This window comes from Haemorhous mexicanus, chromosome 15 (assembly GCF_027477595.1).
Source record: "Haemorhous mexicanus isolate bHaeMex1 chromosome 15, bHaeMex1.pri, whole genome shotgun sequence".
Lineage (NCBI taxonomy): Eukaryota > Metazoa > Chordata > Aves > Passeriformes > Fringillidae > Haemorhous > Haemorhous mexicanus.
The window spans coordinates 8,940,937-8,967,645 of NC_082355.1; the positions used below are offsets into that span (position 1 = coordinate 8,940,937).

Below are 26,709 nucleotides of genomic sequence, written 5' to 3' on the forward strand. Positions count from 1 at the left end.
CATGAGCCACGATTGCAAAATCTGCTCCCTCCAGCTTCCAGGGCAGGAATCACAGAGTCACGCAATGGTTTGGGTAGGAAAGGACCTGAAATATCAAGTAGTTCCAAACCCCCTGCCATGGGCAGGGACAGCTCCCAGCAGGCCACGATGGATCTACCATCGTCAGGGACAAGCCTGTCAATATTTCTGTCTGCAAACTTTGTGTTCTGGGTGATAAGAAGGGCGAGGATCTGTTGCCTGGTTATGATGAGGACCAGGTGTAGCCAGGCCTGGTCCAGCCGCACATCCTGGACTTTGAGATGCCAGCTCCAAGCCGGAAGCCACATCACCACCTGAGCTTGTGTGGTGCCCAAACACATTGGTAGGGGACACACACTTGTGCTGAGCATGGGATTAGTGAATTTACAGCCAATGGATGTATCCTCAGGTCACTGTTATAAAACCAGCCCTAATTATAAATTCATGACTGCTGTCATGCTCATCATGAAACTTGATCTTCCACCAGAGCAATCCTCTGGCTCTTCCCTTGTGGAGGTTGGTAACTTCCCAAGTGCTACATGAACAAAGATAGTATTGTAATACTTGGGGATTATCTGGGATCTCCACCTAAAGGTTCCTGAGAAAGGTTATTTATCCCAATTGCAAACTTTGAAACAAAGGTAGAAAGCTGAAGACTACACAGCAACACTGGCAGAAATCCTGAAATCCAGGAATTTATCCTCCTGCCTCTGCAAAATTTAACAAATGCTCCGAGACAGCCTTCAGCTTCTGCACAATGATTTTCCAAACAGGAGAACTTGATTCTTCTCCCAGAAGGAGAAATTAAAATAGAATGAGTTTTGCATTTGCCAGCTGCATGTGAATGAAATGTATGACTTCCAAATTCAGATGAAGCTCCCTTGGAAATGCTGAACAGAGAAAGAACAGCCAGGTCAAAAGCCAGAGGCAGCCAAGCTCTATGAAAAGCTGCAGAAAAGTCAAGGGTAAGTGTAGCAGGACAGATGTGCATGGGTCAGCCCATGGCAATTCTGTAAAGAGCTTTTCAGTATCATGAATGGCATCATCCCGCAAACCAACCCTTCCTGTCACCTTCCTTTCCAGGAGGTGAAAACAAATCCTTAGAATATTCTCCCTTAGCAGGAGATGCCTTCACATGGCACAGTGTGTGGTTCACCAGGCACTGCTACCCTCTGACTTCTTCTAGGAAAAGTGCTGATCTTTTGCAAAGTGATCATAAAAATCTTACAAAACAGTAAGGGATCATTCACTGTTGGAAAGAAAGTCCCCTTAAATATTTTCCTTTGGAGAATTTACAGGTTTCTGAAAAATCTCTCAAATGTGTCTCTCAAAAAGGACTCCAAAGAAAAACAAAATAATGCAAGAGTTGCCTGAGCCACAGCTGAATGCCTCTGATCCCAACTGCTCATTTGAGCTTGTCTTTCACCATTGTTTTTTCTCTTTGCCCCTCCTGGGACACCAGTTAACTTTCTCGTAAATCACATGAAGAAGCAAGAATTTCCCCACAGCACAAAAGCAGGAGTACAGTTTTCCAGTGACAGCCTATGGGTGGCTTCCCCCATCTCCAGGTGACCCCTTCCAGGGGTCAGCACATCTGGCTGAGCTGCCTTGGCTTCACTCAAGCCTCTGCCTGGCCTTTGACACAGGCAAAGGCTTTTGCCTTTCCACTGCTCCCACACGGAGGCAAGAGCTGCCTTTGCCCACCCTGCAGCCCTCCCAACCCAGCTCCCCCACAGCACTTGGGGCAGGTCAGCTCCAAACCTCCCTCATCAGCCAAGCACACAGAGCTCCCAGATCCCCCTGACACCGGGGGAACACGTGTTTTCCACTACAGCCCTGCATGTGAGATCCCCCTTGGAACAAAGCTCAGCGCTGCTTTTCCTCTTGCCTTAAATATCTTTGCAGAAGGCTGCCAGAGAGCAAACAAAAAAAATTTCTAGAATAAAAGCACCTCTGGTTCATATCTCAAGATGTAAATGAGCAAAACCACAACATGAAGCTTCTCAAAACACAGCATTTTGCAGTCAACATTTGCTTTTCCAGCCCTTCAGAGCACCACTTTCTGTTCACTGCTCCAACCCTGGAGAGCACTGGGGCTCCTCTGGCACAGGAGCGACCCACGAGAAGCAGCCTGGCCATGCTGGCATAATTTTGGGACACAGGACACACACTTAAAAGCTGTATTTTTCCTAAATGGATTTATGCATGCATTTAATTACTTTGCTTAACTGGAACCGCTGCAAATGAAGGAATCATTATTCTAAAAAATAAACAAGGGCAGCTGCACATCCCTGCAAATTTTCATTTGAAAAACACTCTTGACCCTTAAGGAGGGGACAGCAAGAATCTCCTCCAAAAGACTCTTATTTGGTCTCAGTTTGCTGGTTTTGCCCCAGTCCTGAAGGGAGTTCCCGTGGAGCACAGACGTGGTTCAAGCTCATGGTGACGTTCAACCACAGGCTGGGTTTCATGAGGAAATGCTCTGACAACAGTGAGAGACCAAACCCCGTGGTGCAGCATGGCTCTGTGCTGAGCACCCCAGAGCTGTGTGTCACTGAAGGCCAATCCCAAATGCTGCTCATCCCAAGGCCACCCTGACCCTCACTCAGCAGTTTCTGAATCAGGCTTTGCTTCTCCCCTTCCTTGAGTGCTGTTATCTGAAGGGTCCTGCAGCTCTGGGAGGGGAGGGGTACCCAGGGGGGTTCCAGCTCCTCCATCACACCACAGCCCTTGGCTGGGACATCCCTCAGGTTCTCACACCCAGCTGGGCCCATGGGAGCTCTCTGCCCCTTGGCCAGCACTTCCCCAGGGAAGTTATGTTCTGCCTCAGCACCAGCAACTTCCTTCTTCCTTTCACTTCCACCTTTTATCATATTTAAAAAATATTAAAAAGATTTCTTTAGAAAATGACAGATAAGTTTTTATTCCCATCATTTCAGCACTCCTCATTTCCCCATCTTTCAGCTGCTGTCCTCTTGCTTCTTCCCTGGGCACCCTTTGAAGGCTGAGGCATTAACATCTCACTCCCCTTGCTGGAATAATTGGCAGCACTCACCCTCACATCACTGGGTAAGGCACAGTGACAAATCCATGGGGAAAAATATCCCCAAAGTGTCACTGAATCAAAGCAAGGGGTACAGTCCCTACTGATCAACTCAGACAGCTCAGCCACTGACCAAATCCATCTGTGTATCCCTCCCTGAATACAGAGAGGTGAAAAATCAATTTGGAGCAGGGTGAACATTAAGAACTTTCAAGAGTTTCCACCATGACCTGCAATCTGGAGACACTCAAACCCTGGGGAGCTGCCCAGCAGCCTGTGGGAAGGCACCCTGTGATGGCTTCCCAGGTTGTAGGATCCCAGGGAAATGACAGAGCCAACACAACAGGGAGAGCAGCCCCCACCCACGGCACTTGGGGGCTGCTGCTGGCACCCCACAGCAGCTCAGAGGATGGAACAGGCAGCAGGAGTGAGGCAGGGAGCACTGCCAAAGGACCAGGGAGAATAAGCAACAGCAGAGAGCAAAAAGGGAATTGGATTGACAGGATAATGCACCTCTATCTACTGGAAACTGCCAGGACTCATAAACCTCCAAAAGCAAGCCTAGCAAAGCCAGGCCACACAAAAAGCACAAAGGAGACCATCACCCCATCACCACACAGCCTAATACCTGCCCAGGAAGCATGGAATGAAAAGCCAGGGCTGTGTTTCCAGGGGATGAAAACTGTTGTCTCAGCAGATGAGTCTGCTCATGGTTATTAAGCTCATCTAAGCAGTTTTCCCTACTCCTGTCTACTCAATGAAACAATTAGTCACCAAGCCAGATGCCAAGAACCTATAAACAAGGGGCACTCACCTAGATGAGGAGTAGAGCTACTTTCCACCCTTCTAAGTTGTGAAGACTTTATATCTCTCAGTTATGAAGTATCAAGGAAGAGAAAATAAACCAGAGCAGATTCGACATGGCTTTGCCTCTTCCTCAGGCTTTGGAAGCAACAGTAACTAGTTTAACAAGAAGAAGCTGAGCCTCCCCCAAAATCCAGTCCCTTGATGCAACTATTCTGCCTTGGGCTGCTGAGATTAGGTGGCTGGAAGTGTTCCTCCTCAGCCTGAAATACCAGGACTGTATCATGCCAGAAAAATAACAAAGAAAAATGAGGGAGGGTGGGACAAAGGGTAGTGAAGAAGAGAAATAAAAGAGCTAAAAGAGGAGCTGGGTATTCTTCACATATTTGAGTTATGCAGATGACTCCGAGCATGTGGGATTTCAGTTTGGGCTTTTAATAGAAGGAGAACTACAGGGTATTTCTCTGCCAGAGCAAGCAAAACAATCTTGAGTCTTTTGTGTTCTGTACTTGACGCCCTCTTTCTCTTTTTTGCCTCCCACTCCTGGGTTGCACCAAGGTAATAACGACCAGGGAATGAATCTGAAGCCACGATGGGGAGCAAATGTGGCACTGAGCTCCAGCTGCCAGCAAAGGTGGCTGGAAGGATGTTAATGGCTGCCCTGTGCTCCTTGGACAGTGACAGTGGCTGCCTATGAAAGCACCAGCAAAAAATGATGCCAGGCCACGATCAGAGAGGAGAAATGCTCTGCCCTTCCACTCAAGTAACTATTAGGCCTATCAATGTTGATCCAGCCAAACCTGATTCCCTCCCCTCCTTCCCAGTGCTCAGGTTTGACCACCTGCTGCCATCAGGCAATTCAAAACAAGCAAAAACCCAACCAAGCACTGTCATCACTTTTTATATTTATATTTTTGATTTTATTTTTAATTTTTATTAAAAAACAACCATTATTAAAAATGAATCATTTACTGGAAGGCTTCAGCCAGGGAGAACTCTCATCTCATGAACAAAATGCAGCACAGTTATAACCCATAGGCACAAAAAAAGACCCCAGTTAAAAAAAAAAGAGACTACTTCAAACCATAACTTATAACTATGCAATTGTCTCAATGTCAATAGAGAGAATTTTGTTAAAAGCCTGCAGATCAGAATTTCATGGAAAACTTTTAAAATCCAAGGGAAGAAGAAAGGACATACTTGTTTAAAAAAATAAAAGGCCCTTGGATGTACCTATCAAGCCCAAAAACTTGAAAGTTGGTGAATAATTTTATTTAAAAAAGAAACAAAACAAAAATGAAACAAAACAAACAAAAACCCTTAAAAGGTTTCCTTGGTCTGGGAACTTCAAAGTCAAAACCAAATAAAAATGGTCTTAAAATATATACATATATGTGGCTTTTCATTTTTCCTCTCCATTTCGTTGCAAACAAAAATAAATTTAAGGGTGGCATTTGGTTTTTAAAAATGGTTCTGTCCTTCTCTTCAGCTGTCAGCTGGAGTGGATGGGATGGAGGCACTGATTTGCTCACGATGGGCTCAGAATCCCCCCGAGTTCTCCTTCATCCTCGCCAGTATCCGGGAGTAGACAGGGGCTGCCAAGGAGAAGAGCAAGTTGGGTGGGCAGACACAAAACATCCCCCAGCCCCTCTCCTCCCAGTCAGGCTACATCTTGCTTAGAGCAAGAGAACAGGAGAAACCTCTCTTTAAGGGATGGGGGGAGACAATGGAAATTAGAGATGAGCTGGAGAAGTTGTTTTACCTAGTCGAGGATTCCTCTGAGAAACCTGCATGCAAAGAAAACACAGGGTTTGCATGAATTCAACACATCTCCAGCAGCCATAAGAACAGTTTGTATGTCAATACAGTTATCCTTAGTCTCCAAAAGCTATGGATGGATGACTCTTCATTATTGGAAGCTGATATATAATAGTACCATGCCACGGTTACATTCACAGTGTGCTGCAAACTGAAGCTTTGTGTTGCAAAATGTATTATTATTTCTTATAATTAAGAATTATATATATAATAATTAATTGTTATTTCTTATAATTTCTTATTAAATCATGGAAGAAGAGAGGATGGATCATTCCATGGAACACATACACTCGTTTTCCTTGGAAGTCAGCATATGAATGTGACATGATTTTCCAATAATTATCACTGAAATGCGATTTCAGCAGTTTCACAGTGAGAGGTTTTTCCCTTTTACCTTGGATAATGCAGATGCCTGTTTGAAGATTTCTAATGCAGGATCTGCAGGCTCGTCACCTCTTTCTTGTGGCCTTGAAGCTAAGAGTGGGACATTGAGAGCATTGAAATACTTGTCAGAGCATGCAGACTGCTTCCTTCCACTATCTTCTGCTGAAAATCCCACTACAGACTCATGTCTCCTCACCAAACTGAAGCAATTTCCCCATGTCCCCAGTCCCTCCCAAAGCAGCTTTACTGTAACAAGGTTGCTCTGGACATTTCTCACCATGGACCTACCCTGTGGCTGTAAGACAGAATTCACAGCATAAATGACACCGTTTGTGGCCATGATATCACTTTCAGCAACAGGCTCCTTGTTGATATGTATTACGTTGTTCTTCTGTTCAGTAAAAGAAAAAATTAAAATGCAGAAGATGAGAATCTTCTGTCATTTCCAATGTTATTAAAAAAACCCTTCACTTTGTGTTCATTCATTTACTGGATGGTTGAAGGCATTTTCCTTCCTCTTGCCAATTAAGGAGAATATAAAGACAAATTATAGCCTGAGCAGTTTGTCCTGGAATGGCTGGCAGGCTTTGGACTTCCTCAGTGCAACTGGCTGGGAATGCTGTCCCGTGGCAGCAGAGCACATCCACCAGCACCCTGCCAGGGGGATGGCTGTGGAGATGGGATCAGGAGAGGGCAGGGCAGGACTGGACATGGGAAGAGTCCAGGATGCACGTTGGCCAATTCAATGCACCTGGAAACACAGTCCCTTCCATTTTTTTTTCCCCGTTGTGTTTTCTTATGCATAGAGTGGGCCATGATTGCTTATTTTCTGAAATGATTTTTTCCCTCAATAGAGGATCCTACATTCCCTTATGTAGTGTGGAGTTTTTGAAATGAAATTACATATCTAAATAAACTCTGCTGTGCTAAGGGAGCCCATGCAGAGATCAATTTCATTACACAAAAAGATATGTTAGCTGAACAAGCTATTCATTTCATTTATTTATGTTTTTCCCCCCATGACTCAGGGTTAAATTTACAGCAGCTCCTGGAAATCATTTACAACTGGTCTTCTGGGGAGAAAGCTGGAGCAAACCACATTTCATTCTTCCAGCCTGTTAAACTGAACAATGGCAACAGTCCCTCCAGTATAGCCCAGAAAATACTGGTGAGACCATGGAGGTGCTCCCGCACCATCCAAATGAGCACAGACATGAGCTCTGGTCCATGACATGGACAACCAGGCAGTGGACAGCCCTGCTGAGCACAGAAGCCCATCTGAGGTACTCACCATGCTGACTTCCAGCTTGTCTCCCTGCATGGATTTCAGCCTCACCAGGGCAGTGACCGCGCCGCTCACCAGGATCTCGTCAGCCACGTGGAACTTGAGGATGTTGGCAAGCTCCTTGGCATTACCTGGGGGAAGAAAACCTTTACATCTGCAGACCAGCACCAGTACTTGCTTCCCATATTTCATGTGCTGGAACAGAATTACTTGGAAAACAACCATAATTCCCTAGAAGGGCGAAGAAGCAATGTAAAATTGAAAAAATAAACCAAAACCAAAAAGCAGGCAGAAGGACCTGCTTAGGGCACTGAGGCTGTTCCTGCCTGGGCAGATCAGGTTCCCAAATCCAGAAGGACACTCTCCCAATGTCCTTGGTACCCACCAAGCCTGCTCTACACATGAATTCTCTCTCTCTTGGGTTTTCATCCCTCATTCTCTCACTGTGCCAAGTGAGAACCTGCTTCTCGAAATGAACCTGCTTCTCTTGCTGCTTTCACTTCCCACGGAAGTCTGGGATGGTGTGGGGAAAGACCCATGTGAAATAAGGAAGCAGATAGGGCATTCTGGTATTTCCAAATGTCACCAAGGCCAGTGTCACTTGGCAATAATCCTCACAGCTGGGTAGGAAGGGGAAAAGTGCAGGAGAAGTGACACTAATGTCTCATGGACTGATACCACCCCATTGAGTCTCTACTCATACAGCTGTGCTTTGAAACAGATTTTAGGAAGATGAGGTGCTTTCCCTGCACCATCTGTTTTCCAGAAGAGGTGGTGATGTGCACAGCTCGGGCCAGTGGCTCTTCTCCATATTCTTCAGAGGACACAGGGCCACTGACAAGCCCCCAGACAAACAGAGTCACTGACGAGCCCCACAGACAGACAGACAGACAGAGTCACTGACAAGCCCTACAGATGGCTAGTGCAAAGGTGGCCTCCATCCACAGAGCAGCTCCCTCAGCAAAGGGGACTTTCAATGCTTTCAAAGTCTGTATGCAAGCTTTATTCCATTCTGGTTTTCCTAGGGTGGCCACAGTTCACTCTGCACACCTTCACCAGCACAATCCACCTGTTCATCAGAGGCATAAGCTAAACATTTGTGTGAGAAAAGAACATCTCAAGTGTCTGCATCTGGGAATCTTCATCCTGCAGCCATTTACAATATTTATAATATTTATATATTAAGCATAAGACTAGACTGATATTACTGGTTCCTCATCCCTGCACTTAAAAGGATAACCAGCTACCATGGGCAGATGCTTCCCAAATTATGATGTCAGGGTTTGGCTGGGTTTTATGACAAGACATTACATTCAAATACCTGACATTGTTTCCAGCCACAGCCAGTTTTCAACATGAACAAAATAAAAGATCATGCTGCTTATCCAGAAGGGAGTTTCTAAACATTCCCGTGCTTTTTTCCACACCCAGCCTGCATGCCTTTGCTTTTCAGGATACTGGTCTTTGTCTGAGCTAGAATGGTACATTGTTGGTTTCCCAGGATTAGACTGGACCTCCTGCTTTGTCCATGAACATGGAGAAGGAGAAACAGCCCCAGCCTTTTATTACTAAAATTTCATACAGTGTAACTTGAAGCTGCATGTGGATTATGTCTTCTCTTTGCAAAACTTACTGCAGACACCCTGATCCTGTGCTGTCAAGAGTCACATTCTCGCTTCTTTCATCCTTGAAAAAGGCAGAGGTTCTTTTAGAAATATCTGGGAGTTATGTCACTTACACCACCAGTACAGCCAAATCAGAAGTCACAGTGAGTTTGTGACACACAGTACAAACATTTCTTCCAAGAACACAGGCAGTGTAAACCCCACCTGGGGAATTCAGTGACACTCTGCATTCTCAGCTTCTGCTCATACACCTCTTCTGGGTAGGAAGCTCATGCTTCCAACAGACAGAGCCAAAGAATGAGATACACCAGAGAAACCTGGCCATTCCTCCTGGTATCACAGCAGCCCCACACAGCAGCTCATCACCCAGATGTTGTGGAGATGCTCACCCAGCAGTTTGTTGAGCTCCCCCTGGGGCATGGCTTGGAAAGCTTCGTTTGTGGGAGCGAACACCGTGAAGGTTCCCGGCCTGTTGAGGTTCTCTGTCAGCCCTGCAGACTGGATTGCAGCCACCAAGGTACTGCAAAGCAAACATGCATCAAATGCTTCACTGCAAAACACTTCCCTGGTCAGCTGCATGCTGGGCTCAAGAGAGAGCTGGGGAGTTACAATGTGAAATCCTGCTGGGGTGCAGCAAATCAAATAGCCAAAAGGGTGATGAGGGAGGAAATGAGCCTGTGGGGTCCAACCAGAACATCTGAGAGGTGGCAAAGCAACCTGGGAGTGCTGACTCCATGGGGACCAGATGCTTTGGGGAGTCAGAGAGGTCTGGCTGCAGTGGATCTGATGGGCAGAGATGGCTTCAGAGCCAGATTCTTGTGGGATTAAGGGAACCACTTACTCTTGGCTCACAGTTGATTGAGGGTTATTTGAAGTTTCACTCCCTATAATTTAGAGAGACCATGGTTTTGGATGATCTTTCTATGCTAAAAAAACATATACATTGTCATGACTATTACCCATAATAAATAGAAACTGCTTTGGCAGCTCTTCTGATTCTAACTGTCTCTTGGGAAGAGCAGAAAGGTCACCTGAAGCGATGGTCTGCCTTGAGAACATCCATCACCGAGCCACTCGGAGGGGTCAACATTTTGTCCACACTAAAGAGGGTCCCAAACCTTCCCCTCTTGTCATGGGCAGCAATGCAGGCATTTTCAATGCAAAGGTTCTGCAAACACAACCACAGAAAAGAAGGCTTCATTAGAATATGCTTCAAAAGAGAGATGTTGGTGCTTTCCACAGTGCTCATTTCCCCTTTTTACATGATGGCTGCAGCATCAGAACACTGAGCATCACCCAGCCCTGAGGAGCACAGCACACAGGAGGACTCACATTGCGGTACACAAAAACTCTCAGCTCCTTGTCCCCCAGAGTCTGCAGTTTCTGTCCATGATACAGATATTTAGAGGAGAGCTGGTCTTTAACAATGTGGTTCAGAAGCAAGTTTCTCATGTTACTGTCAATAACGGGGAGTCCATCTGCAGCAAAAAGTGTGGAAAGAACCAGTGATTCACTTAAAATGGCTATTGAGACACTAAAAACCACTCAAATACAGAGCATTATCCACATCAGTTTTAAATAGTAAACCTGGATGCCACTGCCTCGGGGCATTTGAGAGAGGATTTGCATACTTGTGCACTGAAATTTGTCTGAAAACTGTTTGAAGAAGATCTGTGGCCCAAACTGATGGAAGAAAGGGATTTAATCCCTGGTTTACCTTTGAACACATTATTCACTGGGGCAAGGAGGGTCACTCGCTCACTGCCAGTTAGATAAGAACTGAGCCCAGCTTGTCTGAAAAGGTCTGTAGACTTGGAAACTTCAGATTCTTGTGCCAACTCAAACACAGTCTTAGCTGAAAAGAAAAGCAACACATAGTAACCTTGCATTTAAGGTTATCCCTCTAAATCCAGGATTTCCTTGGCAAAATAGACAAAAGAAAGGCAGCAGAAAGAACACTGCAGAGAGGCACCAGTACCTGAGTCTGGGATCAGCAGCTCATTAACAAAATGTACAACGCCGTTGGTTGCCAGGACATCCTTGTTAGCAATGATGGGCTTCCCGTTGAGGGTCAGCTCTTCCCCACTGCAGCCCACGTCCAAGGTGGCTCCTTCCAGGGTCTCCATGGTCAGGCCAGCAATGATGGCCTCAGCACACATGGCTGACTTCAGGATGTGGTGGTTCAGCAGGTCTGTGAGAGAGGAGAGTGCCTTAGTGAGCTGCAAAACCAGCTGTGAAAGTGTTGCAGCTTTCAGGGATCCTGTTCAGTGGCCAGGGTGTACTCCATAAAATGCAATCATTTTAAATTGAGCTGATTTCAATTCCACAGCCTGTGAAATAAAATGCGTAAAAAAGAGTCACTTTTTATACACCTTTGCCAATTTCAAAAGGCTTCATGTGGGTACTTGACTCACTTGTCAGGGGAAGTTACATCGATTAGATTTTGCTTTTCCTGCATCTTGGTGGATCAATAGAAATCACCACTGCAAAAAGTGCCAGAAGAAAACTCAGCCTGCTTCAGCTCCCTCATCCATATCTGGATGCCACTCCTGCCATATCTACACATCTACAACCAAAGGGAGCTGGGCTGTCCAGTTAGAAAAGATGGACTCTGTCACATCTGTTTACTGCAGCTATTGTCAGAGTGAATCAAGGAGCTGTTGACTTGTCCTTGAGAAAAAATTTAGGAAGAACTGAAAAATTCTCTTCAGCCTCTCAATAGCCTCAGTGAACAAGGACTTACCCCTCAGGGCCTCTGGGTCTCCCAGGATCCTGTTCAGTGTTTCTCGCGGAATCTTCTCAAAGGCCTCGTTGGTGGGAGCCAGGAGTGTGTACTGGCCTTTGCTCTCCAGCAAACTGCTGAGGTCAGATGCAGCCACAGCAGTCTTCACAGAAACAAGGAGAGAGGGAAAAACTCATTCAGCCAGAATACAAAGGTCAGAAACTTTGTCCAGGGACACACTAAGGGCCAGACTTATTAAGGCTTTTATAATTTCAGAGGACTTACAAAAAATCCTGAATAGCTTCAATCAGCACTTTGGTCCCTTTAAAAATCTGACCCAGCCCCATGGTTTTCTGGTGTTCCAGAAATTTGAGTACAAGAGCCCTTTTTTTTGGCAAGACTGAGAGCTAGTTTGAATACCCAGATATGCCTGGAAAGGCTCACAGTACTTCCAGTGAATAATTCCAATCAGAACCCACATCTGGCTAACTGCAAATCCCCTGTGCATTTTCCTTAATTTGGCAAATACCAAGGCAAATAAATCAGGACACATCAAATTGGAACAGTTAGTATCTCCTAAGGCTAAGACTCCCCTACAAGAGTGAGAAGACAAGACTCAGTCTCTGTTTTCTGAGCAGCCATAGAAGGGTGACAATTATTGTCATAAAACCCTACTTGCACTGATAGCAAACACTTCTCTTCCTAAATCAAAAGGAGTTACATTGGTACAAGGATTTCATCAACAGCTCCAATGTCACAGCCCAAGACACTGGCAGAGCTCTGCAGGACAATTCATGAGGGGTGGGATGCCTGAGCATCTTAAAGGGGAGCGGGAGCAGTCAGGTGTTGACTGACCCGGAGGGTTTCCAGGCTGTCCTCAGTCTCGATGATCTGCTGGATGGTGTTGGTGGTGGTGGCGATGACCTTGTCGATGACATGAACCACTCCGTTGGTGGCGTGGTGGTCAGCTTTCAACAGCCTGGCACAGTTCACTGTCACAATCTGCACAGGGAGAGACCCACAGGTGTTACATGCACTAAAACCAGAAGGTAAAGTGCTGCTTTTTTATTTCTATTTCAAATGCAGCAAGCACTTTATTGAGTCAGCATGAGCAGGAGCTGTATTTCCTTAAAATATTCTACCTTATTTTCTTTAAATTTTCCTTAAAATCTTCCACCAAAAGTAAGAAAATTCTATCAAGAATGTTTAAAATATTTCAAGTTTAAAGAGCTTTGAAAATCATCAGTGTTTTTTTCTACCCTCAAAGCTAAGAAAATAAGCCAGAACCAATACTTGGGCAAGCAGAGTTACACAGCAGCATGGGCTGCAACAGCATTGAGGAAACCATCTGTTTAAAAATATCATTTTCAAACTCTTTCATGGTATGTATCTTAGTAGCTGTCAACCTAGAGCATTACAGAGTCCTGGAGGTCCCAGGGCAGTGTAAGAGCTGCAAGGCAGCTGTAAAGCAAGCCTGATGTGGGTAGGTTTAATATGAGGAAGAACTTCTTCCCTGCAGGTGAGCATGCACTGGAACAGGTTATCCTGAGAGGCTGTGGGGTGTCCCTCACTGGAAACATCCAGAACCATGTGGACACAATCTTGTGCCATGTGCTCTGGGACGACCCTGCTGGGCAGGGAGGCTGGGCCAAGTGAGCCACTGTGGTCCCTTCCAGCCTGAGCCAGTGTGAGTCTGTGAGTGCCTTACCCCATTGGGATAGTGGTGGATCTGGATGGGCAGGTTCTGGTACATGGAGCTGAGGGTGGTGCCGTGTTTCAGCTCATCCGTGAGGACCCGTTTGTCCACCATGTGGTAGCGGAGGGCATTGAGCAGCTCAATGTTAACATTGCTCACTAAGGAGTCCAGAGTCTCCTGAAAAGCAGAAAAATCAATTGTTCAGTGCTGAGTGCAATTAGGCATCTGCTAGAGAGTACCAGGAGGTCTGGCTGCTCCCAGGGGGCTCCCAAGGTGGGGGTGTGGGCATGAATATTAAGTGATTCATTCAGCCTCATGCCATTTGTGTAAATTAAGAGCTCAGCTTTCCCAAATCCTTATCTTTTGCCTTACAAAAGCAGCCAAGAGCTCTGACACCCAGTCCTTGGCACACAAAGGGATGACTGCAGCTCCAGAGTGGGATCATTGCATTGGAATGAGCAGTAGGGCAAAAGGGCCACTGACAAATACACTAAAAGACCTTTTCCAATAGCATCATCCCTGCAAGGGGCTCTGCTGGGGCATTTGGGACACAGGCTTGGCAGTAGTGAGACCAATAAATATCCCCTCTCCCTGCCCTAGTAGTTGTTCTTGTTCACAGGGATGCTCAGCTGCTATGGGAGCAACAGCAGGACAGCAGTGACCACTACAGGAATGGAAATATCACAAGACATGGAAAGAGAAAATCAAAATGAATGGAAAGGAAATGTATACCTAACTGAGCATGGGACACAGTCATGTGGGAATTACTGAGGCTCCAGCCTGGCTATTTGTACAAATTAAGAACAACCAGAATGGCAATGTAAGGGTCAACAAGAAAACTGGCAAGGGATGGGAAGGTTCTTGCTGCAGGTCTCAGTTGAATCTCTAATGATAACAGGCAGGGAAAACTGAATGAGGAGATTTCTGCATTCCCATCTCTCTGGTGATGGGATCCTTTAGAAGCAAAGCTCTGGAGCTGATGGACTAGTACAATAAAAACCCTCCTGGAAATCCACAGTCCTTCCTCTATCAGTACCATGTCTATCCTGCAAGACCCCTGCAGAGCTGGATCTCCACTAGGGAAATTCAGAGGAATTATCTTACAGCAGACAAGGATGCCCAGGCCTCATTACTGGGAGCAAAAATTGTAAAACTTCCAGGTCCTTCGATTTCCGGCCTTAGGTTGGAGCGGTCGGAGTAGAGCTGTGTGGTGGCAGACCCAACTACTCCCAGGGTTTCATAGATGTTGGAAAGTGGCAGAGCTGAAAGAAGAGAAGGTTAAGTTCCCAAAAACATCATTCCTCCTTCTGGCTGAATTAAAGCATAGCTGGTGAGAATGCTGGGAAATGAAACACATCAGGGGATTGGTGTCTGTTCAATAATTAGATAATAAATAATCATAGCCTGACACTTCACCCTCAATTACAGCAGTGTAATCCAGGATGTACTGTATTCTTGCAAGTTTGAATGGACTTATTCTGGGTTTATACAAATGTGATTTAGACAAGCAAAGATATTGATTGTTTTCACCCAATCCTGTTTGTATTCAAGCTCTTGGGATTTGTTGTTGGACACTGCTGGTCTCAGTGTCCACTGACCACATGCACCAGCCCATGCAGTAATTTCTGTGGAATGGAGTGCTCCAAAAGCAAAAACAGAATATGGCCTTCTTCAATAAACTCAGTTTATTCCCCCCCAATATCAACTGTATTTTTTCCTATATAAAAGTTTGCTAACCCTATGCTTGCCAAAATATTCAAGGCCAGTTTGGACAGAGCTTGGAGTAACTTGGTCTAGTGGAAGATGTCCCTGCCCATGGCAGGAGGTTGGAATGAGATGATCTTTAAGGTTCCTTCCAGTACAAACCACTCTATGAATCTATGAAAACGAAAATGAGCAGAGATTGGCAGAGCTGTCTCTTACCCTGTCATTTCTCTGAATTGAATTTCCAATACAGATATATTACTTGCTGGAATAAGTAGTCCCCTATGGCCTTCCCATGCTCAATTAAGTTCAATTACATCCAAGGTTCTAAGCTGTCTGGAACATTTAGCATGCTTTGGAGCTGATCTGACTCTTGGCTGGTGCTCCACCAAGTCCATTTTGGACTTGTTCCTGGCAATATTGTGCAGAGATTACAAAAATCAAATCCACTTTGAGCAATTTTCTAACATTTCCCTTTACCAGGCAGCTGTATAATTTTAAGAAGTGTAAAAAATATCAAACATTTTTTTACCAGCTGGGCAGCCTTTTTCTCCAGGAACTTTTTCATATCCAGGACAGCACTCATAACTGATTACTCTGGAATAAGAGATGGATACAGCAGATTAACCAGCAGTGTCTCACAGCTTTTTCTCTATTTGATATAACTCTGGGTCCATCCATATTGGGGATGTTTCCAAGCAGACTCTTCATTAGAAATACAGACTTCAACAAAAGGCTAACCACACTTTTACCTCCTTCAGGGCTGCATGTTGCCAATTTCTCCACAGAACAAAAGCAGAAACTATTTCTTTTCAAAAATACACTTTCCAGGAGACTTTATACAAACAGTGGATGGAAACTGATCCCACAGTCCCAACAGGACTGCCAGTGCTGGTTCATCTGGGCACATTTCCCATGGGATTTGGGATCTCCTCAGCTGAGTGCTGCTGTCACATCTCATCACTGCTCAGGCAACACCCGCAGCTCCACCGTGGCTGTTTGACCAAACCAGCCAAGCATTTCCCTCTCATTTCACCCTCTTTCTGTCCACCACCAGAAATTATTTTCTAACTTATGGCAAAACCCACAAGACAGACCTGGAGGGAAAGGAGAACCCTGTTCTCAAATATGTGCATTGGCACAGGGACTTGGGAAAAGCCCTGCAAGGAGAAATTCCACCTTGGAAATTCTGCCTTGAAGTGGTGGGATGTGCATGCACAGGCAGCCTGGGCAGTACCACAGCCCAGCTGTGTCCCTGTGAGCAGCCTCAGAGCAGCACTTTCCCCCTGTAAAACCAAAGGGGTCAGAGGCACCATCCCGGGCTGTCCTGAGGACTTCCAGACCTTAAATAAGCAAGAGCTGCCTGAAAACTGCATCCATCATCTGCAGCTCAATGGAAAACAGTCATCTGATTCTCAAAGGTGGCCATTTGAGGGAACATGTCTTGATATTAAGAGGGAGAAGAAAAAAAAGAAAAAATTAAAAGGGGAAAAAAATCAATCCAGAAGTTGCCTGCTTATTTTTCCCAGGGGATTCTTTCACCTCCTGCTCTATACTTGGTGTGAAAGTAACAAGGCCACCTGATTGATGGGCTGAGAGAGCCAGGGAATAGGTGTTCCTCCCGAAGACAAGCATTTCCTCTCTGCTCCCAGTTGCATTTGAGACAAGTAGGATGCTGTATTGCTGAGGGTCAGCACACTCACTCAAAGAGAGAGGAAACTCCTCCAGCTTCAGATATTTGTCATCATTTTAACAAACAGTAGAAATGCCTGAGGTTTAATAGGGAATTCTTCAGGGTAATTAAGAGCCAGAAAGTGAAACAAATACCTGCTTTTGTGTGACAGAAGCAAATAAATTCTGTGTCATGGTTTCCTAAGAGAATTACAAACCAAACCCAGACTGATTGTCTAGACATTATATATTCCATGTGGGAAAGAGTTTGCCTAAAGCAATCCCTTCCTTTGACTACTGGAGATCTTAACACCCTGCTGCTCTGCTTTCCCAGCCCCCCCGTCTCATGTTCATTGGAAACACACACTTTCTTCTCCCACCACTTCCCTCCCCTACCTCCAATTTTTCTTTTTTTCACCCTAGAAACTAAATCCAGTCTAGACAGCTCCCTTGGTTCAGACCTGTAACCAAAGATGAAGAGCTGATTAAAGAGAAATCATTCCAGAGTGCTGACAAAGTCTTTAAAAGCCTAACTTATAGATCAATTGGAGATTAATGAGCTGCTCCACAGGGGCAGGACGTAGATGCACACTGGCTCAGAGCTGACCCTGGTGCCTGCCAGGAGGGGAGCACACTGGGAAGAGATGCAGATACCTGGTCAAATGTCCCTGCCCATGGCAAGAGGGTGGAACTGGATGGTGCTTGAAGCCCCTTCCCAGCCAAACCATTCTGTGATTCCATGACTGCACCTCCTGCTTTCACTGAGTTTGTGGGCATCCCCAGCAGCAAAGGAAGCTCATGGCAAGAAGCACCAGGGCAGAAACAGGGCCAGCTCCACTTGGGCAGGGACTCCCTCAAGTCCCCTGTCTCACTCTCCCTCAGCAGGTGGCCTTCAGCATCCCCTGGTGTGTGTCTGGAATCATCATTCTGAGCTCTGGCCAACTGCTGCAAGGGGCCAGGTGAGCACAGAGGTGCTCAGCCAAGGGCTGGCACCTACAAGGAGCCAGAGATGAGGGTTATAAAACACAGCTTCAGCTTCAGGCATTTGGCCTCCCATGGCTGGTGGACCAGGTGGAAACAAAAGCCCACCCAGCCCACCCAAAGGCACCACTGAAGGGGTTGGTCAGGGGTGGCCCCAGGGCATGTCCCCAGCTGGTCCTGCAGCCACCTCCAGCCCTCAGAGAGGAGCAGCAGAGCCATGGCTGAAGGATGCTCAGTGCTGCTTTCCCCCCACATCCAAGGGGCAGGGAGGCTGCTCTTGGCACGTCCTGCTCCAGCTGGGTCAGAGAACTTCCCTCAGGCACCTCCCAGCCACTGCTCCACACTGTGGGCTCTGCACAAAAGCCTTTGGAACTGCCCAGTCCCTCCCTGTTGCTGCTGCCTGCTCCTGGCCCAGCCCTGCACGGGACACGGTGGATGCAGCGCTCTGGGCTCCCTGGCACTGCCCTCACACAGAGAGCATCTGTCATCCACTCTGCAACGCCTCAACCACAAGTTCCTGACCTCCTCAATGAGTCATTTCAAGTCAAATCTATAGTTTTTTAGCCTCTGTTTTTGAAACTATTTCTTTAATGTCTATTTGTGTCTGCCTGCAGAAGCAAGCTCCTTTAGTTTGGGCTTTTATTAGTAATTGTTCCACTGCTGCTGCATTCTTAAGAGCTGAAATTAAATCTAAAGTGCATTTCTCAAGGTAATAAAAATAAGCTTAGGCATATATTAGTGAAAAAAGATCCATTTGTAATAATTTCCTGTAATAAAGCCCATATGTTTTGTTTTTGTAAAATAAGTGCCAGTAATTTTTTTCTAAACTGAGGTTGTCTTCATTCTCAAGACAAAACAGTGTGTGGGGATGTGTTCCATTGCAACCCCAATTCTGGATGAATCAGTCCACTGCACAAAGGAAGGAGAAAAATATAGAATAGACAAGCAAAATGATGACAATATACTCTGAATGAATTACTTCTTTGACTTTGGAATAACCAACAGTGGAAAGTTACCTAATTATCAAAACACTTCTGTCTCAGCGCTCCTTGAAATCAAAGCAGTGTCAGACTTCTTGCCAACTATCTTATCTCACTTCATCAGCAAAGACAAAAACTCTACATAAATCCTCTACCTAATTTCTCTGTAACTGTGTGAGCCAATACTTCAGCAGAGAAAAACAAATTAAAAAAAAAAGCAGATAATGAGGTAGAAATCTTCTTCTGATGCATGGATTAAAATTTCCATTGTGCACAAACAGTGGAGTTACAAGCCCCAGTGGAATTACTCCACCTCTGTGGGCCAGAAAATGCCTCCTAAGCATCAAATCTGCAAAGCCCCCCGTCTCCCCAGTGAGGGGTAAGCCCTTTGTTTGTGCCAGCAGCCACGGAGGAGCCCAGCACAGCACCTGCTGCTCCCCAGTGGCTGAGCCCTCCCAGCCTGGAGCAGCACCCAAAGGTGAGGCACACTGAGCCAAGACTACAGACCAAGCACATCTGTGGTGTTCAGGCTGGCTTTCCTTGCTGCTCCAGTCATTCTAAGCCTCCCAATGCAGGATGTGATCCTTCCACAAGGAGTGAAGTTATGCTGCAGGAGTGCAGCAACTGTTCTGCCTTCCTTGCTGAGGGATGAGTTTCTCTGCTCAGAGCCAGCTCTGCAGGAGCTCAGCTTTGCTCCTCGGCAGTTCCTGCTCTCTTGCTGGCCTCCCTTCCACCACCTGTTTGAAAAGGTGCTCACAGCAGGAAAAGGAAAGCAACCAAAGCAGTCAAACCCATCATCCTGGAGCCAGGCATTTTTACCTGCAACACACAAACAGCCTGTGGCACCAGCGACCCTTTAAGCAAATACAGAGGAAAAGAGCCAGGTCAAATGTGAGGTAGATGAGATGGTCCAAGTGTCTCCTCCCCAGGACTGCTGCTCTCAGGTGAGAAAAACCTTTCAAGAGGAGGAGAAAATGACCATGCTGACCATGCTGATGCAGCTCCACCATCCCCCCAGGGCTGATGGGGGGATCCTCCTGCCTGTAAGAGGACCACCCACACAGCTTTAGGAGGGGACTACTGACCACAGATCCCAAGCAAAAGCTGGATCCACCCGCTTATAAATGTGCCAAATCCTGATTCCTTCCTAGGATTTAAGGGTATTCTCAAAACCTCTGATGGACCAGCTCAGTCCAACAGGAAGGGCCAGTCTGGAGGTTCATGCTGAGCACATCAGCTGTGCCCACCTGATCTCCTGGGCTCTGACACCTGAGCATGCCACAGCATCAGACTCCTGACACTGCTGTAGGAATGACTGCTACAGCATAATGCATCCTGTCCTTTATAGCCCAAATGACTCCTGATTGCTTCCATATGCCAGGCACACCACGTCCAGTGGGAGCAATCACAAGCAAACATTTGTAATCAGAGCTGTCCCAGGGTCCCCTGGAAAATCTGAGTCAAGGCACATGTCTTTTGTTCTGCACCAGCACTGCTAAAGGAGAAAGCAGGGCCCAGGCTCAGGAATGACTGGGAGGAGAGAAGACAATAACACCCATTGTGGAGGTGATGTAAAGCAAAGAAAAGTGAGCAAATTCTGTGGATAATGGAAAAATTACCTCATAGGTTAACAGGCAGGTTAATGGTCTGTGTGCTTTTCTCTCAGTGATGCATCACTGGGTGAGACACTTGGGGAAAAGCAGAGAAAATGAGGTAGAAGAGTTCACCCCAAATGAAAGAGTTCTCCTCAAATGAAATAATGAAATGCTGTCAGATGCCAGTTATTCCATCTCCTCCTCAAGATAAGTGGATGAGTCTGTCTGTGCCAAATACAGCTGCACACTTGGTTTATATAAGGTTAGTTTCTCACTTGCTTCAGAGCTAAAGAAATCCATGGCTGGACTGCTTTGCCTTTCAGTGACCACAGCAGCAAAACTCTCCCACATCCACAGCTGAGCTGTGTTTTTTTTGGAGACAAACTGAGCTACTCTGTTATCAGAAAAGGCAATGATGAGACCATATTGCTTTGCCATAACCTTGTCCATGTCATGTCAAGAAGCACCATTATTCAGCCAAGATGACAGCCTGAACTCTAATCACCCAAGCTAAGCCTTCCCAACATTTTGTTTGTAGAATTAAAGGGAGGGGATCTGGTTGCTTGTTTTTACAATATTGCCTCTCCTTTTTTTTTTTTTTTCTGAAATGAAATTGGACATAAGGAAAACAATGGTACATGCACACTACATGGTACAGGCAGCAATACATCCTCCTGAAGTACAGAATTTTCCTCCTTAGGGCAAATTCATGTGAAGTACAATGAAAGGCCAAAAGCTGTGCACAGCCATGACTCCTGGTTTGCTTCCCTCCTCCCCACACCAACAGCACACGTGAATTCCTGACAGCCAGGTGTCACAGCCAAATCAACAATGGCAACCCAAACCTGCAGTGAAGAACAGCATGTTGCTATAGACCTAATTACAATTTACTCTGAGCCATAAGGGAAACAAATGAGATGATTTTCTTCTCTCTGTTCTTGACCCTGCAGACTTGGCCCAGAGCTCTGATCCCACAGCCAGGACTGCTCAGGAAATCTTTGCACTGGCCCTGGGTGTGGTGATGGTCCATGCTGTGGGCCAAAAAGGGAGCCCAAAAGCCCAGCCTGGACTACAGCAAAGAAAAAGATTCTCTGCTCCTGCTCTACTGCCTGGCAGATAGTCAAGCATGCATAGCCTTAATTATCTGCTGACTGCATCTTTCAAAAGAATGTCCCGAGGCTGCTCACACAGATTCTTCATGCAACAGCTACTTGAATGTTATTGTTTGCAATGTTAGACGTGGAATTGGCCTGCAAGTCTGATTAACTTTCCTGGTGGAGACAGAGAGTGTTGGCTAAAGCTGACACCCCTTCCCTTCTATTTGTTTTCCCTTCCAAAGCAAACAGATGGAGATGAATTTTACATTCCCTCCAATGTCCATCAGCTCTGGGCTGCCTTTTTTTCCCCTTTTTATTTCTCAAATCTAGGCAGCATTGAGCCTATCATGGGGACAGTACTAGAAAACATCTGGCCCACACTTCATTACAGCACAGAGAGCTATATAAGTATATACAGAAATGCAATTAGAATAAACCATCAGGGTTTATGTTTACATGGCACTTTTCATTCTTAACATCAAAGTGTTTTAGAAAAACAAATATTTCTTAGGGGGCAAAAAGCTAAAACAATTTTTAACACGGACACACGTGACACACACACCATGGGCTCTGCCATCCCACATCTGCCATCTGCTTCTGCCACCCAGCACCCACCTCCACAAGGGGGTCTTTGGGGAGACCCTGTCTGGCACCTGGGGACTTACGTGGACTTCCCACAGATCTTCCTCTGGTACCACTGCTTGCAGTTGGTGAAATATTTCCTGTTGGTGCCGATCAGCTTCTGCACCGCGCACACGTTGGGGCTGCAGGGAACAGAGCAGAAGAGGGTCCTGTCAGCCTCCTTCCTGCCAATGCTGACCCCCAACACGGAGCCAGACCCCACCTGACAGAGCCTGAAAAGCCCTGCTGGGATGGCAAGGCAGGAAACCTTGAGAGCTGCAAGTCAACTCGCTCAATTTAGTCTTACAGTGACTATCATGAAGTGGCGGAAGCAGAGAAAGAGATCTCTTCTGACTCTGACAAAGCATCTCTTCACTGGGTACAAATTCTTGACTCTTTTCCATGTTCCACCTCTCACCAAAATATAAAGAAATCAAGTAAAAATCCTTTGGTCAGAATTTCCATGGTGAACAGCTACTTAAAATTCAAAACTCAGCTAAAACCTAGGAAATTATGCAATAATACAAATCCTTGCAAAAGAAACCATTATTTTATTGTCTAGGACATTAAAAAAAAAAAAACAACAGATATTTATCAGCCTACAGACTTGCATCAAACCCAGAACTTTGGCTGTATGATAGACTCAAATTGTGGACATGGATGCTGAGCTGAATGAGGGGAAAAGGAGCACTGGCACTGTCCTCCTGTGCTTCACTACACCAGATATGACAGCACAGATCAAGAGGGGCTGTACCAGCCCATAAGGTACCAAGAGATCCTCCTCAGCCAAAAAACCTGGAGATTGGTGTTCCATGTGTGAGTAACCCTGCTGAGAGCCAGCTGCAGCCCTGTAGCTTTCTAAGAAGTGGTATCACCGTGAGTAGAGATGTGGTCAAGCTGGAGCTGGGAGTTCCTCTGCTGCTGGTTTGGCCAGCACAGCATTTCCCTGCTCTGCCTGGCTCACCCTCTCTGTGGTTTGTGGCCAGTGGCCCTGGCCACGTGTATAGGCAAAACATGGTCAGCACAAAAGATGTGATTTATGGATCTGGGTTGCAAGGCCATCTGGGTTTGACCAGAGGTGTAGCAAATGCTCAAGCAAGCTGAGGATGCTTAGCTCAGTTGAGGCTGGATTCCCAACACCACCACCATGTCCCAGTTGCAGCAGCATCACTAAAAGTATGCACAGTATTGGCTGCCAAGCAGATGAAGGGAAAACAAATAATTAAGCAAAACATGTAAATCATCACTTCAGCCTGTCAGAAGTGCTCTGTGCTGTCCAAGGTGGATTTTTCATTTGCACAAACGAAACTCCGAATGGGGCCTGGAGATGCTCTTGTGAAGGTCCCGTTGCTGTGCTGAGGAGAGCAGGCAGCAGCCTGTGTCCTGCTGTGTGACTGAGGCACTGCCCGCCTGCCCCCCAAAAGGAACAAAAGCAGAGTTTGCAGCCCAACCACCAAGGCCTCCTGCGGCCGTGCTTGCTTTTCAGAGGCATCCCAGAAGGAGCCAGCCTGCCATCATTAGCATGAATTAACCTGAGGGTCTCCTATAGCTGGCTGACTGCAGTGCCAACCTCCGCGGGAGCCTGGCTTGCCTTCAATGAGCCTTTGTTGCTGTGGCTGCTGCAGGGCCCTGCGGAGGCAGCATCCGACCCAGCGTGTCCCAGGCACCTTCCTCCTGCCCCGAGGGGAAAGAGAGGACCTGGGGAGACTCAGCTCATCATTTCCCTCATTGCTGCCACATCCAGTAATGGTAGTTTGTTTCTTCATGAAAGGATTTCATTCAGTTTCTGTATATAAGGCAGGGAACAAGGAGGGAGAACCTACTGAAAAAAAGTTAGGAATCACAAAACCAAACTTCCAGCTGGTGCAAACTGGCCCAGACTCAGCAACTTCCAAGCCAAATCATCACTTAGAGAGACGTCTGTGCTCTCTGACTCAGCCCACCTTGGCCACCCGGCCCTGTGCTGAAATATGGTTCCAATTACATCGAAATTCCAAACCTTGCCTCGAGTTTAGCATCTGGCTGACGGCAGTGGACAATCCCTCTAATATTCATCTTGACAAGCCTGGCTACTGAAGGACTTGTTTGATCACTTCCCCCACATCCCCAGGAGCAGCCTGCCAAGAAAACCCTTGTACCTCCAGGACAGTACTCAACTGCCTTGCTCCCTCCTCCCTGCCTGGGACTGCAGCTCTGTGGGGCTGCTCCTCCCTCCCTGACTTATGGGGGAAAACTTCTTTCCAGTTTTTGCTCAGTGTGGAAAAATCCCCTCTCGGGGCTGTGTTATCAATGATTCCTGCAGGCACGCTGTAGTAGCGGCTCCCCGCATTGCATGTCCTGGTTTCTTGCCCAGTCTGGCTTAAAATGAATTTGTCAACACTCTTCCCTCTCCTCGTTGGAGTTCATCACCTCTGCCATGCCGTTCCCAGCCAGCCACGCTGACTCCAGGATAAAATTGCCTATTGTTCCCCTTCAGCCAAAGCCTTTTGCTTGGCAGCAGCAGCTGGGAGCTGCTGGGACAGGGGCTGCCCTCGGGAAGAGGCTGAGAAAAGCAGGACTTGATGCAAAGCCCCGGATACCTGCAGTGGCTGTGGCCACAGCGCTCCCCAGCATCACTTTGTGCCCACAAGGCTGGCTGGCTTTGGGAAGACCACTCCTACATTTTCATTTCCCAATGTTAACGTTCCTTATGCACTTTTCAGCTCCTCTCACTGACTTGAGTTGGTTCATTTTAAAAAAAGTTAATTAAGATGTACAAGTTTTGCTCTAGAGCCAAGCTCTGCCTCCCAGCTGGCTCTCGGCTCAATAGGGGCATTGATGGTGTGGGGGATGCTCACAGTAAAGGGTGGCAGTCCTGCTTGCACATCCCTCTGGAGCTGGCTCCTGCAAGCAACACAACACACCCCACATCCAGCATGTTTGTGGCTGGTTTTGTGCTGCTGTATCTCTTTGGCACATCATTAATCAATGCTCAGAATTCCGTGTATGTTCAAAAGTTAGCTTGGTAAAAATCACCCTCTCCATCACAATGGGAGCAGTGAGCAAGGAGCTGTGGGCAGCTACACGGGGTTTATCTCAACTCAGATGGAAGTTCTGGCATTCCAGCTCCTTGTGTCTTCCAAGGCACCAGAGTGGACCAGAGTCACATCTTACCCAGTGCCTCTGGTAATTGTGGAGGGTAACAAGCTTCTCTCTGCAGAGATGAGTGCACTGCTTTACACCAGGACTGCCATAACTTATTCAGCCTGGGCAAACTTCAATCTCAGGGCTATCAGCAGAACTATTTACTTAGTTTCACATCACACAGAGATGGTGAACAAGATTCACTGTATTTCTATTCAATGCAATTCTGGCATTATTGACCTATTACAAATAAATATCAGCTCAGAATTTGCCTGTTGGATTGTGTCCCTGGTCAGGCATACAAACAGCACATCCCTTGTCATAAATCCTGACCTAGATCCCTGCCAGAGAATGTATCAAATTGCAAGATTTAAATCTTGGGAGTTTTTTTTATTTAAAGCATTTCATGACCCTGCTTCCAGCAACGCACTTAAACAGAAGCTTCAACTCAATCACTGTCACCATCCTGAGAGATGGAAGCCAGCTGAAAGATCTTTCATCCTTTCACCATTCCTAATTCTTAATACACTTTAAAAACAGTAGGAACAACTATTAACATTGGGTTAGTTTTCTGCCTACTAATGAAGACTCAAAGTACTCACTCTATAACAGGCTGTGTATCAAGCAAGAGGGGTCTTCATGCATTTTTCCATAGGCCTTATCTTGTAAGGTTTATGAATAAATTAGTGATTATTTTTGTCAAGAAAACTTCCAAGACTAACTGAGGTTTCCAGTCAAAGAGTAAGTTGGTGCTGACTACGCAGAGTCATTGAAGGGGTTTTTTTCTTACAAATTTATAAAAATGAGAATTCTTTCCACAAAATCTGTAATGGCCCAAAATCTAGGGACTTTTATCCCCTCTTTCCTTTAGAGGAATAAACTGATAAAGAAGCACTGGAAGGTCCGAACTAACATCTGCAATACTAAGTTTCGTGATGCAAAGAGGGAAAAGTTACGGAAAGAAAAAAGGTTACCAGGGGATGAAAGAGAAGGAAATGAAAGCAGCGGCTACCGAGAGAGCTCCCCACGGTGCCCGCACAAAGACCCCGGGGCGAGACCGCACCGGCCGCATCATCCCTCGCGGGCCGGACAAACGATGGGGGAAAAAGGGTTTAAGAGAGGTTTTCCCCCCTCCCTGCCTCCCCTTACCCGTGCTGCCGGCCGCGGAGCCGGCTGTGCTGCAGGACCTGCTGGTACGGGGACTTGGCGGCGGCTGCGAGCCCGAGCGCCAGTAGCAGCAGCGGCAGCGGGCGCGCCATGGCCGGGCAGCGGGACAGGACCCACCGGCACGGCTCGGCTCGGCTCGGATTGGCTCGGCTCGGCTCGGCTCGGCTCGGCTCGGCTCTGCACGGCTCGGCTCGGCTCGGCACGGCGGCAGCTCGCCCCGTTAAATGCGGCGGCGTAGGGGGGCGGGAGCGGCCCCGCGGGGGGAGCGGAGCCGCCCGGCCCGGCCCGGCCCGGCGGGAGGGAGGGGAGAGGGGAGAGGGGCCGCCCCCCGCCAGGGACATCCATCCGTCCGTCCGTCCGTCCGCCCAGCCGCCC

General features: G+C 46.8%; 1 protein-coding gene across 1 annotated transcript; it reads right to left on the reverse strand.

The window, feature by feature from the left end:
* Nucleotides 1-4,762: 4,762 nt before the first annotated feature.
* On the reverse strand, nt 4,763-26,690 carry TGFBI (transforming growth factor beta induced). The gene is made up of 17 exons (XM_059860086.1): nt 26,317-26,690; nt 22,089-22,187; nt 15,632-15,696; nt 14,500-14,657; nt 13,408-13,572; nt 12,555-12,701; nt 11,721-11,862; nt 10,956-11,168; nt 10,695-10,832; nt 10,310-10,455; nt 10,009-10,145; nt 9,367-9,497; nt 7,359-7,483; nt 6,356-6,458; nt 6,078-6,157; nt 5,628-5,652; nt 4,763-5,460 (listed from the first exon to the last, which is right to left on the reverse strand). Exons 1-17 carry the CDS (start codon nt 26,673-26,675, stop codon nt 5,405-5,407), a joined length of 2,289 nt encoding a protein of 762 aa, XP_059716069.1. The 5' UTR covers nt 26,676-26,690; the 3' UTR covers nt 4,763-5,404.
* Between the last annotated feature and the right edge of the window lie 19 nt (nt 26,691-26,709).

Bases quoted from the DNA above. Each gene is read 5' to 3' on its own strand.
- TGFBI (XM_059860086.1), bottom strand. From the start codon at position 26,675: ATGTCCCTGGCGGGGGGCGGCCCCTCTCCCCTCTCCCCTCCCTCCCGC. The intron at 11,863-12,554 runs GTCAGTCAACAC...GTTTCTGTGAAG, and splicing joins ACAGCCTGGAAACCCTCCGG to ACTGCTGTGGCTGCATCTGA. The intron at 5,653-6,077 runs GTAAAAGGGAAA...CTTTGCATGCAG, and splicing joins AGGCATCTGCATTATCCAAG to GTTTCTCAGAGGAATCCTCG.